Source organism: Epinephelus fuscoguttatus, linkage group LG6, assembly GCF_011397635.1.
Source record: "Epinephelus fuscoguttatus linkage group LG6, E.fuscoguttatus.final_Chr_v1".
Classification (NCBI taxonomy): Eukaryota; Metazoa; Chordata; class Actinopteri; order Perciformes; family Serranidae; genus Epinephelus; species Epinephelus fuscoguttatus.
The window spans coordinates 15,915,453-15,937,471 of record NC_064757.1 but is presented as its reverse complement, the minus strand read 5'-3'; the positions used below and the strand labels follow the sequence as shown (position 1 = coordinate 15,937,471).

Genomic DNA, 22,019 nt, shown 5'->3' with positions numbered 1-22,019 from the left:
AGAGTGACATAACTGTAGGAGCTTAAATTGCTCTTTTTGTGAAATGCATGTTTGTAATTTTCAGTATGTGCCATGGAAAGATATTACCAAACTAATAGCTGACATTATCCCAGATTTTACTGCTTATTATAGAAATATTATATTTGGGTGCTACGATTACGCTGACAAATAAATTAATGTATTTTTTCCTTATTACCAGAAAATTACAATTAATAGCCTGGACTGTTATTTGCTAAAATCACTGAAATCAAAGGGCCTATATTTGGGACAGGCGTCTATATGGTACAGGCCTATAATTACTTTCACACATTACTGTTGCTCAGCAAAGATCAGGAAATACAATCAAATTGTTTATTTAAACCAATATGAATATTAATTATATAAAAATTAGGCTTCATTTGATATATCAGCTATGAATCATTCATTTGTCAAGGTCTGACAGACAACACATCAGAGAGAGAGAGTTACAACACTGGAGGATAATGGCACCCGGCATAGTGACACAACACCACTTTATCCTGTTATAACAATACTCACAACTTGGATTAATTTTTTATGAAAAACCCATCTGATTCTTTAAGGACCCTTACAGACTAAAGGAATTTGAATAACTTACAGGGTAATCAAGGAATGGACAAATAATTGAAGTAGCCAACTACTTGGTTTTGTACATTCAAAGAACTTACATTAAAATATAAAATGCTTGGCAACCAGACCAGGCGTCTAACTGAGACGGGCCTTTATTTGTCAAAATGTGTAGCTACACTGGGCTAGTAAAAGGGACTGGGTGTTTGATTTGGACTAGGCTTTTGATTGAAGTTTTGTGGTAACCCAATATTAAATCTTGCTGAAGTTCACATTCACACCACAAAAAAAAACCAACTTCATATTTCTGAAAAAATTGCAACACTAGTAAACAAGTGCTTTCTCATATAACAAAAAAGCTATCAAAACAATATGTACTCCCTTTAAAATCTTAAAGTGAACCTCTTGTCACAAGTCACTCGCGTCCTAATTACTACTTATGTTAGATTTGTTTCACGTTGCTGTCTTTTTCTGTTTGGAACTGTTTTTAGTTTTGTTTTCTCAGTGCTTCATTCGTATGTGTATAATGCTGTTCATGTTCTGTGTCTGCTCACAATGTATGTTAAAAGTTCAAAATAAAGATTATAGAAAAAAAAATAAACATTGTCATTTAAAATAGAGGTCAAGATAGTTTCCCAAAATAACTTCACAAAACCCAGTCATCAATTTGTATTTAATTCGAACAGTAAATGTATACATCAACAAACCATTCACAAGGTATTGTGGATGACTCAGTCTATTAAATGTGCAGACAAGTTACTAAATAAATGCAGATATTTACACGTTTTCCTGAACCAAATAATCTACCAACCAGTGACTTATCCATATCTCTAAGAGCATGTCACCATTGTAATGGTGACTGTTCAGAAGCTCAGCACTACTAAATGTAATAACACATAGTCTTAGATACAGTAGGTTGCAGCATTATATTCACCAATGTCACAATGTACACAATAATTAAAATAGTAAATGACTGATACAGATAATGGATTCATCAACAAAGTACAAACACTGCATATCAATGTATGGCACTAACATGATACAGGGCTCTGGTCTGTGTCCTTCACATGGTCACAGTCATTATTGCAGATTAGTCGATTTCATAGACACAGTCTGTAGACCTAAAAACCCCACAAACAAACAAACAAACAAAAAAAAAACATTTAAATTAATTAGATTTATTCACAGTATATGTTCTGTGGTGGTAGAAGACAAACTCAGATCCGTAAGTAAGAGTAGAAATACCACAATGTAAAATATACACTATCACACTAGCACAAGTCCTGCATTCAAAGTTATATGCAGAATTATGATCAGTTGAATGGATTTAAATGAAACAAGTAAATCATGTTTTATTAGTAGCTTATGTTTTTTCCTCCATGTAAAATCAATATATGCAGAGTAACCAGTAACTACAGCTGTCATATAAGATGTTGTTAAATCAGAAGTAGGACACTCCTCCCTCAAGACTTGACAATAAATGTAATTTTCCACCGCAGTCTGCTGGTCTGTTATTAGAGATACCAGGACATACCTGTCTATGGTGCCATCATAATCAGCTTCCTCAAAATAATCATCCACAATCAACGACATCATAAACATCACCTGTGGGCACAAAAACAACTCATGTTATATTGTCATGACCTCCGGAGTGCCAAAATATTAGAGGAAATGTGGACATATTTACATTCATCTATGGGTGGTTGTGGCAGAGAAGAAAGTCTGGTGGGGAAAGAGAGAAAGCATTATGAAGATGCAGTGAGGTGTGGTTAAAGCAGACCTATATGTTGTGTATTTAATTTATTTTTAATGAAGTTAATGGATCATTGATATCATTGATACATTCATTAGTAGATTATAAAGATAGTTACTGTGTTGAATTACTTTACACTGATTTTTTTTTCAAGGTTTCAGCATGGCAGCTGACCATGGCAGCAGTTTATGATGGTGGTGATAATCATGTTAACCACTAGGTGTCGTCTATACACAACAATCTACACTGTCAAACAGTGGAAGTGGACTGGAAAAGGACTTCTCTATTTGAAATAGTGATACTTGCACTGTTAAAAGTATTAAGGGTGTAAATTGTTGTTTTTCCTGTGCATTTATTAAAGATCCAGTGTGTAGCATTATGGGCATTAATTGGCAGAAACTGTAGGCTACATAATATTCCTATTTATGCTTTTTAAGTGTATAATCACCTGAAAATGAGAATCCCCGTGTTTTGGTTACCTTAGAATGAGCATATCGTGCATATCTTTCTACATACATCCTCTTCCACAGCGAACGCCATGTTGTTCTACAGTAGCAAAGAATGGACAAAACCAAACTCTGGCTCTAGACAGGGTGATTCCCGTTTTCACGTCAGCCACCATAGTTCTCCTACACTCTTGGCACAGAGGAGAAGGTTTGGTTCTGCAACCTCAGTGCTAGATGCCACTAAATCCTACACACTACACCTTTAATTTGACCCAATACGTCATTCCTTTAAAGAAAATATCTTAATTTTTTGGTTAAACACAGATCTCATAGCACCAACTGAGATTTCTACATTTATGAATATCCAAGTCTGACCCACCCATTGAAAACAAATACAAAACCAGTACAACCTTGTGTCTTGATAATCCATAGCGACATAAAGATCATTCTCTCCAACTGCTCTAAAACATAACAGGAGAAAAAATATGGCTGTGTAGAGATTATCATACTGTCATATTTTAACAAATGACTTCAAAGCAATGCAAACAGCCTACGCATTTGTGTGCTGAACCAACTAAAAAGGAGAGAATCAGTAAAGTCAGCAAGAGATACTATGTGTGACTGATTTTTGCCATTGAAGATGTTTAAACAGTATTTCAGGGGCATTTTGTACCGACACACATCTAGCGCCCCAATGTCATCATAAACGTCTGCTTCAGACCAGTACATCCGAGTCTCCTCATTCACGTTTAAATCATCCAGGCCTGTAGTGACAGCCTCAGTCATCACAGAGACATCTGAAAGAATATCAACATATAGATCACTGATTGTATGGTGTAGGCCCGCCTACATGCCTGTCACTCTCTTTTCTTCTTTCTCTTCTACATGTTGTTGATAGTGAGCACAGTTGTCCCTCTGGTTTACCTGTATTTTGGACCACTTCAGTGATTTCTGCTTGATTCAGAGACAAGTCTGATTTTGCTCCTTTACAATCGAGTGCCTTCCCCTTCTTGACTGTGTGAATAGGTCCTTTGATCTAGTTGAGGATAAGGCGATGTCAGTTATTTACTCGATCTGCACAATGTAGGAAATTATCAGTTTCACAGTGGTAGTGTTTCTAAATGTGTTGGTATATTAAATTAAAATAAAAAGGGTAAATCCAGAGTGTGGGCTTTGCACTCTTACCTTGAACTTCTTTTTCTTCTCTTTCTTCTCTTTCTTAGCCTTTCTTTCATGATGTTTTATTTCTTTTGGGTTGATGGTTCCTTTTGGCTCCTGATTACCATAGTTATCATTGCATCAAAACAGTTTTTGAGCATAAACTTTATTCAATACACACATTTATTGAAAGCACTTACTGCCTCTTTCTTCTTTGTGACTTTGCCGTGGTTTGCGTCATCTTTTCCATGTTTACTTTTTTGGTGTTTTTTAGATTTCTCTGCTTGTTCCATCCTTTGGAAAGATAAGACATGATATACTGTATATGCATAACACAATATTGCCTTATTGCTGCCTGATTCTTACCATTTATCATCAAGTTTTTCTTACCTGCCATCACTCAAATCTACCTGTGGAGACTGAACAGATCAAACTGATGAAAACCAACAATCAGCATAAACACTGTTCCCTCATTGCATTAAAAACCTTTAGTTTCAATGGCAGTCAAATAGGATGAATGGATTACCTCTGTCCTCTTTGAAGGATGTTCTGTGAAGACAAAGCAACAAGACATTGACCACCTGACTGACTCATACAATGGCAGATTTATTTAGTAAAATTATGACATAAAATAAGGCATGACCTTGAAGGGGGAGTGGCGGAGGCTTCTTGATGCCAACATTTTCATAGCTCTCATCCATGTCCAACTGTTGACTCCTTAATTATGGTCAGAGAGAGATTTTGTCAACTCAAACATTTTATGGACAGACTGGAACAGACTTTATCTTTGCAACTGTGCATAATGAAATTTCTTCAACGGCATTTTTGAGATTAGTGAGGATCTGACAAACAGCTTCCTGTGAGAAGCAGCAGGCAAAGTGCTGCAACTGTGAAGCCGAAATCCACAGTTTGATTAAGCCGCTATCCAAAGGCAATGTTAACAGTAAACTGCCTGCGTTATGATTTGCTACAACACAGCACCTCCACAATATGGAGACTTACAAAGCAGCTGCATGATTGAATGATGGAGATGGATGCAGATGTGAGGGAACAGCAGAAGGTGGCATCTTCATCCCCGGTCCTGTCACACAAAAATCTTAATTCAACTCTCTATTACTGAACACTCTGCTACAACATTTGTTAACATTACAGTGGTTGAAGAAGCAATAATCATATGTGGCAGTGATGCAGCATTTAAAACAGTTTCTTACCTTTATTTAAACATTTAAGATTCCTTCTGAATCGATGAATGTCAACACTTGGAGGCCTTTTAGGCTTCGTCGGAGGGCTTCCCAGAACAAGCACAGTCTTAGTAACAGAGGGGTCAACGCTGCCTATTTGGAGTTTATTTCGGGGTCCCCGTGTACTTATGTAGTTAGGTTTCTGCATTTCATAAAGTTTGGGGAGTTTAGAGCTGATGGTGTATTCCACCCTAACATTGCCCTTAATCAAACGTTGCTCTTTGGTAAGCATGTCTTGCTGTGCCAGTGACTGTTTGGTGCTCTGGCGCACTTTGGGGAAGGATGGCACATCTGATTCCCGGGTCTCTGGTTTCAGCATTACTGTAATCTCCTTTCTGTTGCAATAAATTGGCCTTGCCATGGTGGAAGCAAGAGTGACACTGTTCTTGTGGGAAATATCAGTATTTGTTTTCACTGCAGATTTCATACCTACATGTGTGCGCATGTGCGCATGTGTGCTGCTGGTTGTGTTGAAAACACCTGATAGATTCCCCTCGAAGGCAGCTATTTTTTCTGCAACACAGGATAAAGCGCACTGCTTTTGTCGGAGTGAATATTTATAGGAAGCATCTGGCACAGAGCCGCTACTTGTGTTGAACTGAGCCATCAATCCTCAGATGTATGACTGCCTTTCCTATACAGGGAAGAAAAAAAAATACTGTCTAGTCTAGAAAAACTTTGTGCTTGTCTTCATTTTATATTTTGCCACATATTATAGACAGAAAAACAAAACAAAAGAGAGGTTACAGATTACAGATTACAGTTTCAGGAAGCTAAAAGATGAGAGAACTATGGGAATTTCAATAAAAACATTGCTTTAAAAATCTTCTCTTACCACTCACTCGATCTTTGATTCTGGTATGGAGTTCTGTGTAGATCTGTGTGGCCAGAGGCTGTGTGATATAGCTGTTCTCCAACAAAATGCTCCACCTATAAAGGAAGTATTTGACTCTTGACTGGGTGAGAAAAGGCCACTGCTGTGTGCTTTTATAATTGTAAAAAGATGACTGTAAAACCCCCTAACACATCAGCTGATTAGAAATGAAACTTGAATGATTCAGTAGTTTATTAAGACAAACTTTTGTCAGCTGCTGGTGATGTTTGTTCATGCATCTTAAAAATATACAAATGTTTGACATTCATCAAGAAAAACAACCACTCAGAAAGACACAGTGGGATTCAAATATAGAGAATAAAAGTCATGTAACAGCTACATAAAATGATACACTAGTCTATGAAAACCCTGTGTCCCTTGGTTACAACACAAAATGCAGATAAAAAAAGACACCACTACTGACTCCATATAGCTTTGGGGGCTGGAAGAGGAAGAATGCAAACATGAATAAAAAGACAATTTGGCATGTTGAGTATATTTGTATTATTTTTATTGTTGTCTTTTCTATCCTTTTTTAATCATTTAATAAAAACATTTTAGAGAAACAATTGATTGTAGCCTTTTTTGGGCTGTCAGCACTGCCCTAAATTATACTATTGCAGCTGGGGCATATGGTCCGACACACGACCACAGCTTGTTTGAGTAGTGACCTACATCAACACTTAAATAGTGCATATCATACTGACACTTTTTAAAACTTATAACCACAATCTGTCATGGGTGTAGGGAGGAAACATCAAGGTGTTAAAGCTATTTTGCACCACTGCAAGTTCTTATCTCTGACCCTGACAGGAAGGGACTGTGTGGTGACAAATACATGGTAATTAGCAACTGGGAAAACACTTTCTGTATGAATGCTATTGGAGTTGTGCCAGAGTTTGACTGTGTAGTTGAGTACAACCTCCAGCAATTGCAAAAAGCAAAAAGCGATGTTCCAGTATCAACATACATTAATGATCTTTATTTCAGTCTCGACACGCATCTCTTATATTGGTGATTCTTCCAAGATTCTTCTTAAACTTTTCTCTTTAGCAGGACTCTTTCAAGTCAGCGTGGCTGCGGATATGAGAGCATCGATGTCCTGAATGGCTTTGGATGTTTTCTGAAGAGCCTCAGCGATGCAGTTCTCGTTCACTGGTTCATGAGTCACCTCTTCTGCAGAGCTACCTTCCAGTTTCACACATCCTTTTTCACTTCTTAGCAGGTGGTTGTTCTCCAGCAGAACTGGGCACAGGATGTTAAAGAGCATGTACGATCTTCCTCATTGATTTCTATGCGCATTGAGAGTACATGTAACTAGCATACCAGCTGATATGAGAATGGGTCATTTGCAATGTATGATGTGCACAGCCCTTCAGTGCAAAGGATACAGTTGAATCTTTTTATCTTCTCCAGCTCTGCAGCAACAAGCTCTGACCTAAATTAAATGCAAAGTAACATAAATTACATTAAAATATAACATTTAAAAATAAAATACCAAAGGAGTGGTCGGAAAAATATAACTCACCGACTTTCTACTGTCTGTGTGACGTTCACATGCTGCTCAACAGATACAAGATCGAACAGATTTTCTTCATGCCTCGCCAGTTTAGAAACATGTCCTCCCTGGAAACAACATTTCAATAAATTCAGTAGCTTGAACACTGTGCAAATACTCAGTTATAATAATATCAGCAGTGACTACTTCTTCTTTGACCTCATTCAAGCAGCTGGGTGTGGCAGGAAGCTTCAGCGATTCCTTGGCCTCATTGTGGCAAGTGAGGATCCTGTAACACAGCGGCGTGATGGTCAGGGACTGATGCAATAAAGTTGTTAAATTCATCAGACTGGGACAAAGTAGTGGCTCACCTGCTTGCACGACTCACAACAGAGCACACAGAGTACAGCTGTCCAGGTACGTCAGGTGGAAGGTTGTTCAGATGGTATGTTACCTCCTTCACCTGTGAGACAACCACAATGACCAAGGCTTTGTATTGTAGCTCAAAATAAAAAAACAGATACTATTTTAAATATAGTACATTAGACTTTATTATAGTTATATGATGAGAGACTAATATTTACCTGCCCTGACAGCAGCTCAGGTTTGTGATGGGTATAATAAGTGTTAAGGACACCATTAGACCGAATGACTGATCCATCTCCCGGGGAAACCTCTATGACTGAGACCACCCCGCTCAGTATCCTACTCAGGGGACATAAAGGTAGGCACAATGTAGCTGAATATATCATGTGTCCCTTACATGTTTAGGTGTATTCATGTACCCCTGGTAAAGATAGATGTAGAGAGAAAGAAGCTTACTACTTTCTTAAGAAGAGAAGATTTTGGAAAGACAAAGAGATAGAAGAAATATTCTCCAAACACTGAACAACAGTGAGTAAATGAAACGCTACAGTGTAGATGGTGCAGGGATAATGTGTGTGGTCAATCCCATCAGAGACGTGCCAGAAATGAAAGTGATCACAACACTAAGATATTTGGCAGCTAGAGAAATGCAACAATGCAGCAGTAATGACTTGAGTCTGTCTCTTCCATCAGATCACACTAACAATTACAGTGCTTTCTCTTATTGTGTGTGTTCATCACATTTCCTCTGGCTGTCCAAAACTTACAGGCTCACAAAGGGACAACCAATTACATCTTTTGAAACAATGTGTCATACCTGGCAAAGTTGTAAGCCACACCTGCTCACTACAGTGAAGGTTTCTGTCTTCTCCTTACTCAGAGCTGCTCTGAGAATTTTTCTATATCACTCCTAAGCTAGGACCAGGGTTCCCACACATTTTCATGGACTAAGTTTCAAAAGCTTTCAATGACTTTTCAAAGATCAATGATAAAATTATCATTTTGGAAAAGCATGCACTTGTCAGCCTGGTTACGGTTACGGTAAAAAATATGATTGGTTGTCCTTTTGCGAGCCTATAAGTTATGGGCAGCCAGAGGACACACATACATACATACACAGGAAAGTCTCATTTCCCATTGAGAACACTACACTGTGTCACATATGCACGTCACGTCTAAAAGCAGAGACGTGACGTGACGCGACGTCTCTGCTTTTAGACGTGACGTGCTTTTAGACGTGACGTGCATATGTAACACTACACTGTGTCACATATGCACGTCACATCTAAAAGCAGAGACGTGACGTGACGTGACGTGACGTCTCTGCTTTTAGACGTACGTGCATATGTGACATAGTGTAGTGTTCTCATTTCCCATTGCGAACACTACACTGTGTCACATATGCACGTCACGTCTAAAAGCAGAGAGCTTTGCCGGTGTAATTCATGGAGAATGAGAACTGTGAAAGTTTTCCATTATTATCAAGCATCAGATAAGTTGTTGAGGTCATTTGCTTTGCTTGACATTGCGCATCTTTTGATGCGACTATTGCGCATGGTAATGTCAATGCTGAAACAATATATCGTGCAGCCCTAAGTTCAGGCATAATTTCATTACAAACAAAATTCCATGAGTTTTCCAAAACTTTCAATGATTTTTATTAATGTCATGACTTTTCCAGGCCTGGAAAATAAGATTGTGAAATTCCATGCTTGTGAATATGGCTCCTGAATTCATATTCTCACACACAAAATGTCAAAGATCTTTAAGGTCCCTGTTAACCCTGAAAACCCATGTACCTACCTGTAGGTGACTCCTTGACACCACATCACTTTCACCAGCTCTGTTGGAAGATCTTGTTCTGAATGTTCTCTCTTGGACAGGGGGTCTTTCACCTTCCACCTTAAATACACAGGTAAGGACACTTCAGCCGGTTGTTAAATACAATCCACATGTTTTGTTTTTTTTTTCCCACACAAGTCAACTGATCATTCAACCTGTGCCAGTGTGGTGATGCACATGTGAGAGGCAACGACCGAGGAAGGTGAGACTGTCTTTCTGCAGTGGAGATGTCTGACATGTTTGTTCTCCCTTGTTCCTGGGTGAGGTCGCTTTCTCCTTCTGGTCTGACATCTTTAGGTTTAGAGAGACGAGCTGTCCAGAGATGGCGAGCCAAGGAGAGAGGGTAGGACCAGATGGGGTCAACGGCACAGCAGGAGTGATGTTGGACCACTGTGGTGGATTGATTGGATTCCTCAGGCTGAGAAGCAAAGTAAGATATTTAATCAAAGCTAATATATACTAAGAGAAATATTAAAAGGAAGCGTTACCTTTGGCTGAGTAGTGCTGATAATCCGAGGAGAACAGGACCTTGATCTGATAGACTCACTCCTTCTGCTTCCTCTTCCCTGGTGAACCTCTTTGGTCTCATCACTGGTGGTCTGACAGGTCACATCACTCACAAGCTGCTGTTGACTGCGTGGACTAATGTCCGCGTCTCTGCTCAAACCCTGCAAGCTGCTGCGCTGATTTTGAGTCTGACTGAGGCTGCATGTGAACTCCACAGAGAATTCTTCACCTGAAGGCGACAGCATCAACGTAGCTTCTCCTCTCTCCGACCTGATGATGGTCTGGCCTCCAGGTCCAAGCTCAGCATCACAAGAGGACCACTCAGGCCACTGCACGTCTGAGCTGATGCTGAAAAAAGGCTGCAGGAGGAAATGCAACACATACAGATATCACTGAGTGAACATAATGTGAGGGACTAATAGGCGGTGAGGACATAGCTCTTGGTACCTTCTTGCGGTCAGCAGGAATGAGCTCCTCTGGCAGATATGGTCGACCTGCATATTTATTCCTAAATGCCAATGCAGCTACCATGAACTCCTGTAAAATGACATCATAACTTAGAGTACAGCGAGCCTATGTGCAATGCAGAAGACCACCAAGCTGTGTACATTTATCCTAGCGAACAACAGCCTACAGCTGTAAAGAAAGGCTGACACTTGATGTTTTCACCTTGTAAGTGCTGATGGTGAACCTTGTCCTCTGTCGGACTCTCTCAGTGGGCTGCAGAGGATGTCCGGAGGGGTCTGAGGGTTGTACCAGCATGAATTCACAGCCACACGGTGACAGCTGTAACTGGGCTCCGTTTCCGTAATGAACATCCACCGACTCATCCTCATACATGATCATAAGACTCACATTAGCGCTAGTTTCCATACTTAAACTGTAAACGAGACTCAACTCTTCTTCTGTTGTAGACGCGCTGAAACTCAAAACACGGTGACGCGTCGGCAACGTCATCAGGTGGAGACGTTTGTTATTGGCGCGCTCAAGGAGAGGGAGCGAGCAGCCCGGAAGTCATAGACATATGTATATATGTCTATGCCCGGAAGTGCTAGCTGTCAACATTTTTTAATGACATATGCGCCTATAACTGTACTGCCAAGCGCGACGTGTGTCCTTTTATGATAAAACAAATCAAGCTCAACACAAAAACAATTACAGGCTTACCACCTTGATCATTTAAAGTCATTTAAACAAAACAAGTTTCATATCTAGACTTTGGCAACTGGCAAATTATGACTTCAGCCCCTAAATTTAAACAGATGTACTTTGTCCAGCAGCCTTGTCACATTAAAGTAGTTAATGTAAGAGCCTGTAGTTGTATGTCGACCCATCCTGTAAATCCATACAGGCTAACATAAACTCTGCCACTGCCACATTTTAGCCAGCAGAATTCAAGCATTAGATAGAGCTGTGACATTTGCAGATAAATTGGATTTCATATTTTTTTGCAACAAAATTTAGAATTGTGGTAGCTAATTAATTAAAAAAAAAATACAGAGTGAGCCCTTGTTCAAAAGCCTGCCTTTTGAGTTTCTGGATTTGAATGAATGAATGACTTTACTTTGAAAAATAAAAACAAATCAACAAAACATCAACAGACATGCTCAAAAAGGAGTAAGAAGAAAAGTACACTTATATAATCCTACCCCCTTCTCAGTAGTCTCGTCTAATTTAAAAGGAACATGTCAACAACTATCCAAAACGTATTTACAACCATTAAGATAGATAAATAAACAACAGTCTTAGATATTAAATTTACAAACCCCATCTCAACTAAGCCCAGATAAATAAATAAATAAATAAATAAATCAACCCATCAGCATCAACCCTCTTTGTCTGTATATCTCCTAAATATTCTCTCTGTACATATTTTTTTTAAACATATATATATTTTTTTTAAACAACATATAAACTGCTATAGGCCTACAGCATTATAAAAGGAAAATAAATAAGAAAAAGGGTATACATATGCACAAGTACCTACATATATATATATATATATATATATATATATATATACAGATAACTAGATATGCACAAACCCTGCAAAAGAACAGGCAATTCTAGAAGATGAAGGCTTAATCAGGGTCCATCCTATTGTGATTGGCAACAAGATGTAAAAAATGAAATAAAATAAAATAAAATAAAATAAATCAAGAAACTGGGGGTATAGAGTCTTTTGTATATTCCAAGAGTGGATTCCAAATTCTCATAAGTTTGTCAGAAGAGCCGTGTAATGACTCTTACTTTCTTAATGTACTCTATAGTTGTGTTTCCCTTTAACTCCACATTTAACCCATTCCATAAATCCACCCCACACACTGAAATACACATCCTTTCAAGGTTGAACACAATGCTTTATAGAGTTAATTTTCCTCTTAAATTATATCCTCCATCCCTGTCACACTTTTTTTTTAATATTTCCCGAAAATAGATTATTCCTTGCTTTGTACATTATTTGTACTGTTTTAAATTTAATCAAGTCCCAGAATTTCAGTGCATGTGACTTTAAAACTGTGTTCTCTATATCCTACATTATGCACAATCCTGGTGGCTTTTTTTTTTTTTTTTTTAAATATGTGTAATGTATATAAATTGCTTTCATGGATGTTACCCCAGGCCTTCACACAGTAATTACAATGTAGTAAAATGAGTGAGCAGTAGATGATATATAGTGATTCATGGACCAGTGTGTGTCTTGATTTTCCCATAACTGCAGTGCTCCCTCCCAGCTTTGATTGAGAGTGACTTATTTGAGGTTTCCAGCTGATTTTGTGATTCAGTATCACTCCCAGAAAGTAGGAGTTAGGTTTAAAGATGTAGTAACATGGAAGGGTGAGAAATCAGGTGAAGGGTGTAGCTGCAAAATGTAAGATTGTTAAGGCCTATACTGAGTCAACAAATACTTGAATCGAGGTTTATAATTGTAATATTTTAATCCTTCCTGGTCTGAATTATCCTCCACAAAACAACAAGGGATGAGGACATAACCTCAGGGTCTTGGTAGATTCAGACTGGGTAGTGCATTACACTCCAGTTCTATACATGAACACTAGGGGGCAGCAAAACAACGAGGCTGTGTGCAGGCTGCAGCAGCTCCAGAAAGAAGAAGCAGCAGCAGCAGCGCTCGAGTCTCGACCGTAACTCTCATCACACCAAGACGCATTCAGGCAATTAAAGAAGTGATGCTCCACATTGCAATGTTTATACCGTCAGTCTCATCCTTCGCAGTAGACACGCCGGAGCTGCAATGAAGGTGTGGTTGTCTTTACTAAGCCTCTGTTTCATTTTTACCTCTGGTTAGACTACCGCTAGCAGCAGCTAGCTAATGTTAGCTAATGAAATGCTTCATGTCGCTGTACAGGCTGAGCTGACGTTATGGTACCTAGCCTGTGCTAGCTAATTGTCACGAAGGTTGGACAGACAGCTGTCATTAAATGTCGAGTTAACTGTAATGTTAAGCATTCAATGATACTGGTATTTTCTTTTTTAAATACATAGACGTGTAGTTATTGTTCTGCTTTCTTGCAACATAATGTCAGCTGGTTATCAACATATTTTAACAATGTAGCTAGCTTCATTGTCTGTGTTGTGTTTTGACAGAAGGTGTTTGCTCTCCGTCTGCACGGTTTGTTTTGCTGTTTATGGTTTATGGTTTATTGATATGTTATCTATAATAGACACCCATGTGTGGCCCCTGTACATATAATAATATGACTTGTCTCTGTGTTAATCATGTGCATGAATGATGCTGTTAGAGATGCATGTATGTTAAAGATACTGCCAGTATCCATCAATGAGATCAGTGTGAAGATGGGAAATAATAGGTGCATTCACGTTGTCAGGCAGGGGCCTCGTCCATGTGGGCTTCATGCTGTGGTCTGCTGAATGAAGTCATGGGTACTGGGGCCGTCAGAGGCCAGCAGCCAGGGTTTGGAGCCGGTGCTGGACCCTTCAGATTTGCCCCCAGTGCGGGATACTCCACATACCCGCCCACCAGCTCAGGGAGTCCCAGTCTTGTATGCAAGGCCTGTGGTCAGGCCTTCTCAGTCTTCAGGAGGAAGGTAGGTGTCTGGATGTGTATGTTTGATGCCAGTGCATGTTAATTGGTTTGCTGATTTAATGAGAAGATTAAGGTGCATGTGTAGAAGCAGTGGGGGATATTGGATGAATATTTTAGACAGAGGTACTAATTACTTGCTGTACTTGGCTGTGGAAGACTGAGTTGTTTTTGGCGTGTCGATAGAGCGCATGTTTTTACTCTCATTTTCTAGTCTACATTTGTAATAGCTGATCATATTTTTAATCTTGTCCAGCCAGTGAATCTCAAATTAAAAGCCAAATTAATTAAGCCCAGATAAGCATAAAATCCTAATGATTAGTTTAAAAATATTCTGAAATTTTCAGTCATTGATGCGAAGGAAATGCTCAGATGGTAAAGCACATGTGTAAAGCAGAGCACAACTGACCACTGTGTTCTGCAGAGCTGAAACAATATTTTGGTGTGTGGAAACAAAAAAGCTAAAGTTAATTTAATTTACACCCAGAGGCCACTCATTTCTAATGAAAACGCTGTGCCGTTCTAGCTGATTGCAGAGACAGATGGACACCATACTTGCTCTGTAATACCTTCACTGTGTGCTCATGTTCATGTATGGCTCTGGGTCTCATTCTGTCTGAACCCTGTGCTTCACTCACTCACCGTGCCAGTCTAATCCCATGTCTTGCATTTATTACTGTTTGATGTTTGTCACTTAAAAGAAATGAGCTGCCTCCTGACTCCTCGCCTGGAGAGGCAGAGCAGATGTGAGTGATTGAAAAATGCAGGAAAGTTCTGCTGGCATTGATACGCTTTCCAGTAATTTGTTAAATGTTGTCTCTCCATGTTTTCTTCTTGTTTTTATGTCATTTTACAATTTAATGATAAAAAATTTAAATAAGGGTTAAATAGAAACATTTGGCCACATTTTTATGACAATTGCGGTGTTCTTTTATGAGGGAGTTTTGGCAGTAACACATGGTAGAAGAGGCCCCAATTCCCAAATTGCCTCATTTCCATCATGTTGTTTTCTTTTCACTCTCTGTTTCTGCAGTATATTTGCTGCGACTGCAAGAAGAGCTTCTGCTCGTTGTGCTCCGTGCTTCAGGAGAATCTGCGCATTTGTGCCACATGTCATTTGCTGAAAGCAACAGCTTTTCAGCGGCCACGGCTCATGCGCCTACGAGTCAGGGACCTGCGTCAGTACTTGTTGCTCCGTAACATCCCCACCGATACCTGCAGGGAAAAAGAAGATCTGGTGGACTTGGTGCTGTGTCACCAAGGCATTGAGGAAGAGGATGACCATGACACGGGCAGCCTCCACTCGCGTTCCCTGTATACGCCGACCCCTTCCACCACACAATCAGCCTCAGAGCTGTCTGCTTTTGTCGCCTCTCAGGAGGAGCAGCTCAGCAGGAGTGATAGCTCTGATACCAACCAGGTCAGGACATGCTTTAAACACATCAGCCATACACTTGTTATTATTTGCTGAGGCACAGAAGCCTGTGTTCAGTCTTAAAACCTTTTGGCAGGTAAAATCATTAACCTAAAAGCTTACACTTCTAAAGAGTCCTCACAAGTGTTTTTCCACAGGTCTGTAGGTTATTTGTTCAGATCTAATACACCATGTCAACACATTAGGCCGACTGTTTGTTGAGCTGTCAATTATGAGTCTATAGGAACCACTTGGCATGCCACTGAAGACAAATATAGAAACCAACTGAGGTTTATTGTTCATCCTTTCATTCTGGCTTTACTACAATTTGTAAGCCTGTTAAAAAGAAAGTGATCAGGATTTCAGAAAGCAGAGAGGCCATCAACAGGCACTGAAGAGGGAGCTAAGCTCCGAGCAGCCAGGATCCACTATAAATACTTGTACTTGGCCTGCTTAGGAAGCAATAAGCTTTGCTATGAATGGAAGGTACGAGACATTGTTGTTCCCAAGGTGTCAATGGGCTGTCTGAAGAGTATCTAATCCTGATCCCAAGTTAACAGGCTTGTTCCTTGCATGCAGTGAACACTAATGTTTGTGTTGCTGCTGTTGTGTTGCAGGATATTGGCGATGCCACATCTGTGTCTCTCTTAAACCTGGACCCCAGTGAACACACTCCTGAGGTAATATGTCACTAACCAAATTCCCTGCTGTCATTATGAAATGACATATCATATGTGAAGTGTTGATGAATGCATTTCTGTTGCTGAATATTGATAGTGGAGTATAAGTAGAAATAATTGGTGACACAGCTTTATATATAATTTTCTGCTGCAACTTTTACAGTGCAAGGGAAGCAGTTTAAGGGTTGACAATGAGGAGCTAATGCTTAAAAATTCTTGGCTGAATGAAAAAAACAATAAAACACAATTTACATGAGAGTTTTACCAAGCATGCTTTCTGAAACAGCTTCTCCCCTTGCTGCAAAAATTGTAGTGTCTTGCAGATTGCTGTAGTCAATATACTTCAAACTTTTAAATATAAGTCAGAAAGTGCTTTTTGCACAAAAGAAGCAATAATAAGCTCCTTTTATGATGCATCATGAAAAAAAGAGATTTTTAATTGCATTAAGTTTTGGGTGGTGCATTCTTACGAAACACAACACATGGAGGAGTCTGGGACATACTTATTTTAATCTAACCTTTATACCGACTGCTTACATTTTTAATGATCCTGAGTACAGTTGTTGTCGCTGCGTGTCACGTGCTACCAGACTCCACTGTTCTGCACGCAGCTGAGTAATTAAATATTAAGGTCATTTAAACTGCCAAGTTTGTCATGGGAATCTCAACGTCTTGTTTTATTTTGTCCCTAGGTCAGTCCTCAGACGCGACGTCGGGCCAGGGCGTCTCTCTCGGACATCTCCAGCTTGAGGGACATCGAGGGCCTGTCTGTCAGGCAGCTGAAGGAGATCCTGGCCAGGAACTTTGTAAACTATTCAGGGTGCTGTGAGAAGTGGGAGCTGGTGGAGCGTGTCAGCAGACTGTACAGGGAGACAGAGGAGAACAGGAAATCATGTGGGTATTAATGTTGTTGTAACGATGTTGGCTATAAAAATGCCCTAATTAATTACATATACTAAAGAATAGGGTTGCACCAGTTTGATAACTGATAATAATTGTGTAATACCATATAATATGATACCGTGAAAGTGTGATTATTTCTAAGACGGTTATTGTACCATGTAATCGCACACCGTTGCAATCCAACTATAGAATGTATCTGTTGGACAGAGAATAGGCTGTATTTGAACACAGCTTGCTTGCAAGTTACAATAGTAATTTTGATTTTATTTTCCTTGCAGTGGAAAATGTGAGCAGTACTGTAACCACAGGTAAGCTGTCAATCATCTGTGTGCACACTGTCCTACATGTCAATATTGGAAACCACATCCTGTTTTTAACCATAAAAGCCTAATATCTCTGCTTCCTCTGTCAATATGATGTACTTAAGGTAATAATTTACATTAGGTTGCACTGAATACAAGGAGAGAGTTTCCTCATTCAGAATCACGATATTATGTCTTTCGCTTGCTTTACCCCTCCCCCACTAAAGTGGTGGCCTTCCCCCCTCCTATCTGCAACGGTGCCATCGGAGGTAAGGCTTATAGATTCTTCGCCACTGTTGCCGTGGTCACATGCACCACCCGTGACTCGCCTCTCCATCCTACGAACAGTGTTTGCCACCACATCTGTATTCATTGTGAATCCATTCTCATTCGTGATCCAGCTTTCCTCTTTGTGAAATCCCTGTATGTGGTCCTCATGTCAAATGGCATTTACTGTGACCGTCTCTGGCTGTTTTATTGAAGATGAAAATGTATGAAGCATTTTTTTAAGAACCAAAATTGAAACATTTCAGGTTTTTTTGTCATGCTCCAGAAACACTGATCTACCATGAGATCAATCTTTTTCTGTCATCTATTCATGCGCTTCAACCTGTGAAGCAAATCATACTGAGTACTCCAATATGTCAGCTGTGTATATTCACTCCCTTACCAGCACACTTCCAGTGATAAAGACTGTTCGGTCGTCATAGAAACACTCTGACACATAGCCATAACCAGACATTGACATTTTTGAGGAGATTGTGAGCATGACCTTACCGAGATAAGGCACACTTGATAAGACGATGTGTTTTATTAAGCTGCTGAGCGTGTTGCTGGCCCCATGTCCCTCCTCAGTGCATGAGATACTACTCTGTTTTTTTGTGCTGTGTTTAAAGCAGTTCCCTAACATTTCCAGTCACCTCTCTGTGTCTCTGTCAGACGGTGAGAAGGGTCCGCTGACGATCCACGACGACAACCTCTGCAGAATCTGCATGGATGCTATGATTGACTGCGTTCTCCTGGAGTGCGGTCACATGGTCACCTGCACCAAGTGCGGGAAGAGGATGAACGAGTGCCCGATCTGCAGGCAGTACGTCGTGAGGGCCGTGCATGTATTCAAGTCCTAATGCACCCCTGCAACACCACAGCACCTGCTTCAGAGCAGCAGCTCAGACTGAGACTGTACCTTAAATCAACCATGCAGCTCATAACCCTCGATTCCCCAAAAGACTTTTTTTTGTGGATGTTCCATGTTTGTATTCCCCAAACTCTCACATTATTTGCACATTGAAATATTATGAGAAACGTGTTTTTCTTAAGAATTTGACTTCAGTTTCACCAGTGGGCAGAGCGTAGGATCGTACCCTCCTGAGTCATTCCTCAAGTAAACATATCTCTAATCCGTGTTCATTCCTAAGTGTCTGTTTTGCTTTTCTTACAATTTTTCAAAGCAAAGAATGTGTGGCACTCAGCCACGTGCAGTCCTGTTAAACACAACTCATCACCCTCAGATCTGCCTATGAACTGTAGCTTAAGAGCACATCTCTTCACAACTGCTGCAACTGACTACATATCTTAGTAACACCAAGGATAGGCGCACACTGGACCTCGCAACAGGAAAGAGGGCGAGTGAACAAGGTGCCAAATAATGGGTCATGCCCTTATACTTCTCACCCATTTTTTCCCCTCCCGACTGCGTGGGTCAGTGTGCGGCTGTTGGTTTCTCAGCACGTCTTAACAGAAAGCACTTTGTTCACACTGTGTGTTGATGCACCACTGCTCACAACCCACTGCAAACAGTGACAACGGTGGCTGAGGTAGCACTTGTACTAATTAATTCTTGAGTACTTAAAGGTTAACTTTGGTATTTTTCAGCCTGGACCCAATTTTCTCATGTTTCTGTGTGTAAGTGAGTAATGGGAACAACAATTTTTGAAATTGATGTGGTATTGAGCAACTGACAGCGCTGAAACAGCCTGCAATATAACCACTCAGGGCATGTTAGCGCCCTCAGTTTATGTCCACTAAAAGTGCTTATTTTGCCACTGACAGGCTCAGATTATTATTCTAAGTGTCTGACAACATTACAACAACATCTTGAGAGAGACAGACCTTTTAGACCTTTTGTTTAAGCAGGAATAGCCCTAAAATCGCCATCACCAAACTCACCAGACTCTTATTTAAGTAAGAAGCAATTTAATCATTGTAAAACCCACCTCATTCAAAGTAAATAGAAACAAATAGAACTCGGTTCGTCTCTTCACTTTTCCAACAATCACCAATTCTTTTTTTTTTTTTTTGAAACAAACAGTTAATTCACCCAATTAGATGTGAAAATATACTGGTTCTATACATGGTGAAATTAAATGGAGTCCGGTGGGTTTTGCGATTGCAGGGCTGTTTCTGGTTAAACAAAAAGGATCGTGTTCTTTAACGAAAAGGTCTATCTCTATAGGTAACCTTTCCATAATAATGTCATACACCTAAAATAATCCGATCCTGTCGGTGGCAAAAGTAACCACTTCTACTGGATGCAAATTGACGGTGCTTATTTGTCCCGAGTGGTCACATTGCAGTCTGTTTCGTGGCCGCCAGCTGCAGTTCTCTGACTGAACACTATGGGAATTTCAAGAAATATTATTCCCTTTTATTCCCTTTACTCACTTGAAAACAAAAAAATGGGAAAATTGGGTGCAGGTTTAAAACACCAAAATTACCCTTCAAGCTTGACTGGTGATATTTGGAAGGTTACTAACTTAGAAATCACTGATCTTGTGTTTTCTTTTCAAGTGAAACTCAGTGTTACTCAGTCTACAAATGAGCAGGTCCTCTGCCGCTGTGACTCGAGGATATTGCTGATTGATGTTGGTGATTGATGATGAAGTTGATGCATTATTGATTATATTTACTTGTTTTGTTATAGAAGCGCATATTGTAATGTATTACACATTGAAATAGTCATACAAAGTCTGTCATTACAGCAATAGCTAACATCCGCTGTCACCTCCGTCTCTGCACTTGAGTGGAGACAAAAGACAAAAACCGGTGCTAACTCATCCAACCATCTTCCCCGTTCTCCAGCTGAACTGTGGATGTGAAACTCTGAATGTTTTTGTTTTTGTTTTATTTTTGTTTTGTCGTATATTGTTGGGAGTGGAATGAAGTGTCTTAATGCTTTTCAGTTGATTTTCTTCTTATGTAGGAGTAATGTATTGAACTAACTATTCAAAGACATAGTTACAAGTTTACTGACACCTGTGGTATAGAAAGTATATAGAAATAATGACTTGCTAATGTACATTTGCATATAATGATCCATATGAGATGTATATATCTATATTTTTTCCATTTGATTTAAATTGTGTAATATCAGATTATTGAAATCTCCCTGGGATTGGGTTAGGTTATTATTACAGAGTTCTGTTTTCCTGTCAAGTGGTTTTTAAAAAGTGTGTTTAATCTGCATAGGTTTGCTTGAACTATCTGTCCCTCTTGAACCAGAGCATGACGAGAACCTGTATGACACCAGTTACATTGCTACCCTCATCTTCTCCACCTATAAAACGTCCCTGTTTTATTTTCTCTCACCCCAATCCTGCTCATTTCGAAGTCTCCAGCTCTGAACTGTACCCACACAAAGTCAACATTGCTGCTATTACAGTAAAGATGTCCCCTACAATCATGAACAGTAGCTGAGCAGGTTGCACTTTTCCTTTAGAGAGGGTGTAATTGTGTGCAAGGTTTGGTCTTTGTATTTGGGAATGTTGAACTTTTTATTTTGGTAATTAAAGATTTTAATTAAAGTCTGTTTTTGTTACTCGTGCATCACAAGCAGTGTCCCTCTGCTATCTTGGATAAAGTAGTAATTAGTGCTGAGATAAAAAGATGCTTAACTGATCAACAAATTGATCAGCAATTTTGATGATTAGCTAAATCATTCTGAAAGCGGAGACACCAAACATTTACTGGTTTAGCTTGTCAAATGTGAGGACTTGCACTGTTTCCATTTGATATTGTGATTCCTTGGGTTTCGGACTAGGACAATTTAAAAATTTAACATCAGACTCTTTGGGGCAGGTTTTTATTTTATTTTAGGCTTTAAAAGACGATGCTTTGTCGTATTTCCTGAAACTGTCACTGTGTCCTGACAGTAGTAACTGAGACAGTTAATCCATGAAAAAATAAGGTTCCTCTGGCTCTTCCCAGTTCTCCTAATGGCACTTGCACAAATCCACTGCATACAAAACACACATGTTCTCACCAAGTCAAGTGCATGGCTTCAGTTTTGGTCTTAAGTCATTTCAGGTCCTGTAGCTCGCTCTACCTTGGAAAATCTGCTCTGTGTTTACCCTTGATTTATCTCGGGCACGGTTTAACTGTCTTTTTA

At 39.7% G+C, this 22,019-nt stretch overlaps 3 protein-coding genes across 5 annotated transcripts; 1 reads left to right on the top strand and 2 right to left on the bottom strand.

Moving 5' to 3' along the window:
• Positions 1-1,257: 1,257 nt before the first annotated feature.
• On the bottom strand, positions 1,258-6,125 carry LOC125890334 (FYN-binding protein 1-like). 3 transcript variants are annotated; one of them, XM_049578914.1, is made up of 14 exons: positions 6,019-6,125; positions 5,154-5,817; positions 4,945-5,023; positions 4,586-4,659; positions 4,469-4,491; positions 4,333-4,361; positions 4,143-4,236; positions 3,970-4,059; positions 3,709-3,820; positions 3,458-3,581; positions 3,195-3,245; positions 2,273-2,307; positions 2,120-2,190; positions 1,258-1,706 (listed from the first exon to the last, which is right to left on the bottom strand). In XM_049578914.1, the coding sequence occupies exons 2-13, from the start codon at positions 5,788-5,790 to the stop codon at positions 2,159-2,161; spliced, it is 1,380 nt and encodes a 459-aa protein (XP_049434871.1). In that variant the 5' UTR covers positions 5,791-5,817; positions 6,019-6,125; the 3' UTR covers positions 1,258-1,706; positions 2,120-2,158. The 3 variants fall into 3 exon arrangements, with proteins under 3 accessions (XP_049434871.1, XP_049434869.1, XP_049434870.1); XM_049578912.1 differs by lacking the exons at positions 1,258-1,706; positions 2,120-2,190; positions 2,273-2,307 and having other exon boundaries at positions 2,466-3,245; XM_049578913.1 differs by lacking the exons at positions 1,258-1,706; positions 2,120-2,190; positions 2,273-2,307 and having other exon boundaries at positions 3,109-3,581.
• Positions 6,126-6,500: 375 nt separating this feature from the next.
• On the bottom strand, positions 6,501-11,210 carry lg6h5orf34 (linkage group 6 C5orf34 homolog). The gene is made up of 11 exons (XM_049578890.1): positions 10,940-11,210; positions 10,718-10,807; positions 10,252-10,629; positions 9,919-10,181; positions 9,725-9,823; positions 8,140-8,260; positions 7,927-8,018; positions 7,775-7,844; positions 7,586-7,683; positions 7,449-7,495; positions 6,501-7,302 (listed from the first exon to the last, which is right to left on the bottom strand). Exons 1-11 carry the CDS (start codon positions 11,141-11,143, stop codon positions 7,121-7,123), a joined length of 1,644 nt encoding a protein of 547 aa, XP_049434847.1. The 5' UTR covers positions 11,144-11,210; the 3' UTR covers positions 6,501-7,120.
• Positions 11,211-13,379: 2,169 nt separating this feature from the next.
• Positions 13,380-21,438, top strand: rnf34a (ring finger protein 34a). Its single transcript, XM_049579363.1, has 7 exons — positions 13,380-13,529; positions 14,119-14,337; positions 15,367-15,753; positions 16,365-16,427; positions 17,120-17,321; positions 17,609-17,638; positions 18,572-21,438. The coding sequence occupies exons 1-7, from the start codon at positions 13,524-13,526 to the stop codon at positions 18,757-18,759; spliced, it is 1,095 nt and encodes a 364-aa protein (XP_049435320.1). The 5' UTR covers positions 13,380-13,523; the 3' UTR covers positions 18,760-21,438.
• Positions 21,439-22,019: the final 581 nt, after the last annotated feature.

What these genes read in the sequence shown, in the direction of transcription:
- LOC125890334 (XM_049578912.1), bottom strand. Translation starts at nt 5,790, where the DNA reads ATGGCTCAGTTCAACACAAGTAGCGGCTCTGTGCCAGATGCTTCCTAT. An exon ending in ATCCTTCAAAGAGGACAGAG is followed by an intron (nt 4,362 to 4,468) that starts GTAATCCATTCA and finishes TGATCTGTTCAG; the next exon opens with TCTCCACAGGTAGATTTGAG. An exon ending in AGAAGAAAAAGAAGTTCAAG is followed by an intron (nt 3,821 to 3,969) that starts GTAAGAGTGCAA and finishes ATCCTCAACTAG; the next exon opens with ATCAAAGGACCTATTCACAC.
- lg6h5orf34 (XM_049578890.1), bottom strand. Translation starts at nt 11,143, where the DNA reads ATGGAAACTAGCGCTAATGTGAGTCTTATGATCATGTATGAGGATGAG. An exon ending in TCAGCACTACTCAGCCAAAG is followed by an intron (nt 10,182 to 10,251) that starts GTAACGCTTCCT and finishes TTTGCTTCTCAG; the next exon opens with CCTGAGGAATCCAATCAATC. An exon ending in GCATCACCACACTGGCACAG is followed by an intron (nt 9,824 to 9,918) that starts GTTGAATGATCA and finishes TGTGTATTTAAG; the next exon opens with GTGGAAGGTGAAAGACCCCC.
- rnf34a (XM_049579363.1), top strand. An exon ending in AGAGGAGAACAGGAAATCAT is followed by an intron (nt 17,322 to 17,608) that starts GTGGGTATTAAT and finishes TTTTCCTTGCAG; the next exon opens with TGGAAAATGTGAGCAGTACT. An exon ending in GAGCAGTACTGTAACCACAG is followed by an intron (nt 17,639 to 18,571) that starts GTAAGCTGTCAA and finishes TGTCTCTGTCAG; the next exon opens with ACGGTGAGAAGGGTCCGCTG.